The sequence below is a fragment of the Phoenix dactylifera genome, unplaced genomic scaffold (assembly GCF_009389715.1).
Source record: "Phoenix dactylifera cultivar Barhee BC4 unplaced genomic scaffold, palm_55x_up_171113_PBpolish2nd_filt_p 000957F, whole genome shotgun sequence".
Lineage (NCBI taxonomy): Eukaryota > Viridiplantae > Streptophyta > Magnoliopsida > Arecales > Arecaceae > Phoenix > Phoenix dactylifera.
Window position 1 is genome coordinate 20,337 of NW_024068315.1, and position 7,127 is coordinate 27,463.

Genomic DNA, 7,127 nt, shown 5'->3' on the forward strand with positions numbered 1-7,127 from the left:
CACCTTGGGCAACAGAGAGCTACCGTTGGAGGTCTGACCTGCAGTCAAGCTCCGACTTGAAACAACAATGGCAAAAAAGTCCTCTTGTCGGAGTGTGTCGGGCAAGAAACCTTCCGATGCCTAAGTTAGAATGATGCTTAGAGAATAGATGAGATCCTCAATGATCTGTCAGGGTATGTGAGCACTTACCTGGAAGATCCTTCGGGGAGTGGATTGTATAGGAGGAGGAAAGAGCTTGTCGCCTTAGAATCTAGGCACGTGGGTTGGCTAGGATTGGCTGACATCTACCTATCTCGAGAATCAAGTATGAGCATTTCGCATGTGGATTGCATCCTGCCTGTTTGTATAGCACAACCGCTCGAGATTTCAACTGAGTGCCAGTAGTTGTAGGAAATTTTTGAAATTTGAAGTTAGTCGTACGCTTCTAGGCTTGCCACATGGTGGGCTTTAATTAATGATTTAGAGGCTTCGTGGCAAGCTTTGGTTTGCTGGCTCTTTGTATGAGCTATGGTCGATTCCGAGAAAGTAGTTATAGCTTGGCATGTGGGATTAGAACTCGGAAAAAAAAGTTAGATAAGCATAGTATCTATTAAAATACCGAATATAGCAATACCACCAATTGTACCAACTTACATATATCTTCCCTTATCAATTGGTATTAGTGGAAGAGATTGAAATGCCCATGCCCAGATCCATTACTTTCTTCATTATTTGTAATAGTTCTTTGCTTAGGTCGGTGGAAATTTTTCTATTGCATATATATCTATTTTCAAACTTTTTCGGGATAAATAAGATGGCTGGACCATGTTATGGAAACACCAACTACTGAAAAATAAAGAATTTTTAGGATGCCCATTTGAAACTCTAGCCGATAGCAACCTGTCCTACTTTTCAAGCATACTGCAGATGCCAAAACTAATTGGAAAATAATGGAAATAGAGGCAACGAAGACGAATCTGACACGTGTGCCGGTGGGGGTGTGGTGGGGCGGGGTGTGCATCAGTGCATGCGGCCCCTCCTTACTTGGCTTTAGCCCTATAATAAAATGAGTGGGGTACAATGAACTCTTGGTAACAAACTTTAAGATATTGTTGCCTAAATGACCAAACATGTCTTTTTATCTCTTTAGACGTATTTTACAACCTATTAGAAGGTCAAGCTAGCTTGTTAGCCGAATTATTTAACAATTCAAATAAAGATGGATCCATTGATCTGGCTCTTTCATTTTCTTGCAAATTCCCTGATGTAAATTTGCATACACTTCAGCGAGTCTTTGCTTTCCTACTCTTTTCCTTACTGGTCCATCATCACTCTTCCATAATCATATCCAAGAGCTACTTATCTGTAGATCCAACCAAAGAAGCTACCTCTCCTCCTCTCCAGCCATGGACTATTTAGCTCCTTGGTTAATTTAGAAGAAAAATAATAATAAAGATCAGGAAAGCAACTGTAGGTGAAGAGATCTAGATAAGTAATCTAAATTTCATCAATATTGACAACCTTGACAACAGGGTATGGGCAGAGAAGAGATTTGAAGTGATCAGCCTGGTTCTGAAGGAGAAAATGAAGGGAAGGGGGAAGAGCTGTGGATGATGTGATCATGGATGAGGTAAAGAGAGGAGCAGGAGCAGGAAAGATGGGAGTAAGATGGGAAACATTGATGGTTCAAATGGAAGGAGCTTGGTTGGCTCAGCAGTGGATGGGTGGGCTTGGCTTTAGTTGGCTTGCTTTTACTTGTTGGGCTGTTGGAGTAACCCACCTACTTCCTTTCTTTTTCTTTTTTTTATTTTCTCTCTTTTCTCTTATGTTTACCTTTTTGTACCATTTCATCTCCAATGAATTGTGTGGTAGTATCTTCCACCTTTCTGTTGAAAAAAAATCAACTCATCATCGTTATAGGACTTTGCAATTCCATACTTATATTTTTTTAATATTTGTAAACTATTTACTAGACCGAACCTCTGATCCGAAATTGTTTAGGTTAAATTTCATGCTTAATGGTTTGCCTCACAAAAAAATTGGAACGTTGGAAAATACAAAATAGAGTTAGAACAAGAACCAATCCACACATATAAATGGGTAAATGGGTGGCACTAGAACAACATATACTTTCAATAGCGAGTGCTGCGAGTCTTAGCAGTGATCTTAAAAGATAATGCTAAAAACAATTTCAACAGCTTCTAAACAATCACTGCTGCTTATAACCATTTGTAACTTTTAGCAGCGGTCGCAATGATACTTGCAGCTTAAAAACTTTTTAGGACTTTGGTAGCCATCAAAGAAAAGACTGAAAAAATCTTTGAGACAAAAATTTTCTAGCTGCCACCAAAAGAATACAATAACCTCTTTAGACTAACATAAAAGATCTACCCTGTTTAAGAACAAATTATTCCGAAGAGCAAGTGAGGATATATTATCATGAAATGGAAGTGATATTAAACATCCTTTATATTGCATAAAATGACAAAAGTTCTGCATGTTGTACATATTAGGGACTATGTTCAATCTATATTATGATGGAGGCTTGGAGATCCATTCATCCTCCCAAGTCATTTTGGTTTGCCCACTCTAGAATATGAACTATGAACCTCATCCAAATAGAAAATGCCTGGCTACACTACAGGAAAAGGTACATTTCCCGACGCTTTTTTCCCGACGCTAGGAAAAAGCGTCGGGATAGTCTTGATCAGCGCCAAATTTTACCGACGCTTTTTAAAAGCGTCGATACATCATTAGAATAGACGACGCTTTTAAGCGTCGCGGTAAGCTGGACCTACGACGACGCTTATAAGCGTCGTCGTAGCCCAAATCCTTTCCAACCCTCTCTGCCTTAAAAAGTCTCGTCTCGTCTCCTCTCCTCTCATTCAAAAGGGTCCCCATCTCCTCTCCTCTCCATCTCGCTTCCCGAGCTCCGATCGGCGTCCCCGAGCTCCGATCGCCTCTCCATCTCGCTTCCCGAGCTCCGATCGGCGTCCCCGAGCTCCGATCGCCTCCCATCTCGCTTCCCGAGCTCCGATCATCGTCCCCGCGCCGACATCAATCCATCGCCTCCCCATCTCGCTTTCCGAGCTCCGATCGGCGTCCCGCGCCGACATTAATCCATCGCCTCCCCATCTCGCTTCCCCGCCACCGTCGACCTCGCACTCCAGTTCCCTTCTTCTTCTCTCGTTTCTTAAAAGTGGTTATCTCTTTAGATTATTGAAGAAAACCAAACAGAAATGAAAACATTGGTTATCAAAGATGGTTTTCTTGGCACTGGTCAAATTCTTTCTTTCATTAAACTTCTTTTTTGGTTGTGAAACAATGGGCATTTGTCCCAAGCATTAATTTTCGTGATATCTATGTGCTATTTTATTTGCACTCGACAGCAATCTGATCTCGTGTTTCTTGTAGTTAATGGTTAACGAGTTATAGTCATACAGGGGGTTGAGCTGATACCTGTACAGCTACTTTGTTAATTTTTATGTGTTTGCGATTTATTTACTGTTAGCTTCTTTTTTCTGTGCAGTTTATTTACACTAAAGTCTGCAGTCATCCCAACCCTGATGTGGATATTACCTGATCAATGTGAAAAATTAAGTTCACAGAGTCTTTGCGACCATAAAGCAGCTTTAGCACTTTATTCCTTCTTACGTTTCATCCTTGTTCAGATTTTCTATGTAAGTGCTCTACGGTATTTATCATTACTTCTAGTCAATAAATTAATTTTTATAGTGTGTAGTCCATTTGAAACACTTCCAGTAGGGGGAAGAGTGAAGGTGGTAGGGTGCTTTAATAGCAAGTACAGTAACAAATTCAACTACCAGGGAAAGTATGGTTTGGGGTCTTCAAATTCTTCTCACTCTGTTCTTGAGTGGAATATTTGCACAATATTTTGCAGTGGAAGTCCTGCAGAACTTGTATGACGATTATCTAGCTTATTGTTTTCTTTGTATTGAGACAGGGGATGTAACTTGTTTAGCCACTGTTCCGGTGGACATGAAAGCAGAAGCCCACTTCATTGCAAAGGAGGATGGGGTCATTGCTGGAATTTCTTTTGCAGAGATGATTTTTAATGAGGTTGATCCATCATTAAAGGTATAACTCCTTGCTATAAATTCTCCAAGATTCAATATAATGCTCGCTAGTTTCATTCAGCAGAATTTTTCTGGATAATTTGATAGGTTGAATGGTCTCAGAAAGATGGAAACTATGTTCACAAAGGCATGCAGTTTGGCAAAGTATATGGTAAAAATTTAGATTATAACATGACTTGGTCTTTTGATTATACTCATGAGAATGCTTGTTTATTTTTCTTTTTTATTTGTTATGTTAAGGATGTGCATGCAGCATTATTGTGGCAGAAAGGGTTGCCCTCAATTTTATGCAAAGAATGAGTGGAATAGCAACACTTACCAAGGTAGCTTTCCATGTATCAACTAATATTCCATGGTCTTTTTTCCAGCCTCAATCAGAATAGCTTTACATTTTGCATGGTTCTTCATGCACATATTCATTGTGTTGTGTTGGGTTTGCTAGGGTTGTAGTGGTAAGATAGCTGAAATTATACTGCCTTTTTTTGTAAAGTCCATCTTGAATTTGTAAAGAAAACATAAACATAAATTTCCAGACCAGGTTTCCATCAATTGAGGTCACGCCTTTCATATCTAATGTGTTCAGATTTATGGCATCATTCTCATTTTTATAATTGTTATGATGTATTTTCTGGATGCAAGGCTAATGCTGGGAAGATTTTGCTGTTTGGTAATTCTCACATGACTGCAATCGAGTGATTAACATTTTATTTCAGGACTGTCTTCATGTATTCTTCTTGGGCACTTGTTCTTATTGGGCAAAAAGACAGCGCAGCTAAGACTGTATTGGGGCTTGATAGGTGAAGTTCCTCTTGGAAGAGTGCCTTGAGAAATTACTACTTACAACCTTGTAAGTTGTAACTGACTCAAAAAGACAGCTACTACCACCACTCCTTCAGATATGGTCCATTTAATTTCCTCACTGCCTATTTATTCCAAGGAATCTTCAACATGATGTTATGTGTTGGAACAACAATACTTCCACTACAGTTCATTTATAGGATATCTATACCTTACCATCGGACGAGCAGAATCAAGTTCCATGCAAGATGCCAATTTCTGATGGATTTGGTAGTCAAATAATATCAGTTCTCCACCAGGGGTTTGATACATGATCTCTTGGGACCTCCCAACTCAGGTGGAAGACGCTGATCATGTCAATATACTCTTGCAAATGCTAATCCATATGGATGTACTTTCTCAAAAGAACATAATAAAACTATAGACATGCTGCCACATCCTTTTTACCACACACATACACACAAAAAAATAAAAATAAAAATAAAAATCCCTTGATTGAATTCTAATATTCCACTGCTTTCATGTCCTCTTATTTTTTTCAGTCATCTGTGCTTACTAATTATTTGGAGCTTGAAGACAAAGAATTTATTTCTCTATGCCAAGTTGTTCTCATCTAAACTAGCAGTATTAATATCTCTTTCTCTCTAAGAAGAAAGGCTAGAAATGTATTGTAGGGCATATACGAGCACTGGTGGTGATGGTATTTTCTTCAAGTGCCATGTGAAAAGTTCTTATTTGTTTGAATGATAAAATGTGGCAGCGTTCTTGCTAATCTTATTAATCACTTACTTTTTGATTTCTAATTTATAGGTTGAAGAGGTACGAAAAGTGACTTAAGCGGCCTAATTAATTTTCATGGACTGCTCATCGTATCAACTTATCGAGCTTTTACATATATTTATAACACTTTCAACTTCCTGAGCGATTAAATTTGACTCTATTATAGCAAAGTCTTGTTGCATTTGACTTCCATCTATAGTGTATCTTGCGTTTTTAATACGTTTGCTTTGACTCTTGATTTGCAGATTACGGCAGCAACAACCACTTTCATTGTTCTTGGTTTGCAGATTATATTTATAACTTTTGTCTTTCTTATTGACTCTATGTGAGCCATGTATAATTGTTTCTCTAAGCTGCTGTTGGGAAATAAAAATGTCTTTCTTATTGTTTCTTATTGCAGCTGTTGTACCCCCAAAAAAAAAAAAAAGCAGCCCAGAACTTTATTTACTGCTAGACAGGTACCTTGTGTTTTGGTTGTAGTTAATTGTGCTCATGTATTAATTCTTTATTGTTGGTCAAACAGGGTGGTACAGTGCAAGTTAGGTATTTATTGTGCTCATGTATTAATTTTAGACTCAGTCAAACTGCTACAGTGCCATTTCTCCCAGCTATCGGGAACAAAACCTTAAAAAGGAACTTCCAGGTTTTTTCAGTGCACCCTTGTTCCGTATGATTGGCAACATATTGTTGGATGCTGATTTGCCAACATTTTCATAACCAGAATATTGGCCCAGTCAAGGAAGCTTGGTGATTTCCGGCATATACACTGCCAAGAGGCCATTGCATATATGATATTGCAGACATCTTCAAGTGAGTGATTCTTTCTTGCATTTACATTTTATTCAATGAATATGCTTCTGATGCTCACTCCCAGCGTGCAGTGAAAATGCTTCTGAAAAAAGCGTATAATTGTTGATAAATTTTGTGCCAGTTTGGTTCATGTTATAGTTTTGAATTAAAGTAGAAGGCTGGTTGAATTTTGACCTTATTTGTCATTCTTAGTATATTTGACATTGCAGATGGAACTTTTTTTTCTTTTTCATGTTTCTCCAAAGTGATTTCAATAAGATGAGTCAGCATCGAGTGAACATATATTAGTTAATAACTTTGAACTAACCAGCAAGAGATAAAGCCCGTAAAGCATGCATGACGCAATGCCCTCATCTTTTCAACGTTATATTCTTACAATGCCGGCGCCAAGGTTGCATCTCCCTGATTCTGTTTTATTTTTTTCCAGCATTTTGCCTGTCCATAGAGGGGATTGTGGTCCGGAGATCCTTGATATTATCTTGAACAAGGTACCCGTCTACTTCAAAATCATGTAACAGATATTTTAGTCTTAATTTATTAGTTTTCGTATCCAACTTTTTTAAAGTTTGGTCCTTCTCAGGATGATCCTGATGGTGATTCAGACATGAACAACTAAGCAGGCTTCTTCTGTGGCTCGCCGCCTGTGCGCACTAACAACCCAGT

The 7,127-nt window shown here is 38.6% G+C and overlaps 1 protein-coding gene across 2 annotated transcripts; it reads left to right on the forward strand.

Annotated features, from left to right (window-relative positions):
- Positions 1-3,873: 3,873 nt before the first annotated feature.
- On the forward strand, positions 3,874-5,372 carry LOC120107680 (nicotinate-nucleotide pyrophosphorylase [carboxylating], chloroplastic-like). Of its 2 annotated transcripts, none has more exons than XM_039121050.1 (3): positions 3,874-4,077; positions 4,164-4,227; positions 4,790-5,372. In XM_039121050.1, exons 1-3 carry the CDS (start codon positions 3,979-3,981, stop codon positions 4,900-4,902), a joined length of 276 nt encoding a protein of 91 aa, XP_038976978.1. In that variant the 5' UTR covers positions 3,874-3,978; the 3' UTR covers positions 4,903-5,372. The 2 variants fall into 2 exon arrangements, with proteins under 2 accessions (XP_038976978.1, XP_038976977.1); XM_039121049.1 differs by lacking the exon at positions 4,790-5,372 and adding an exon at positions 4,317-4,603.
- The last annotated feature ends 1,755 nt before the right edge of the window (positions 5,373-7,127 follow it).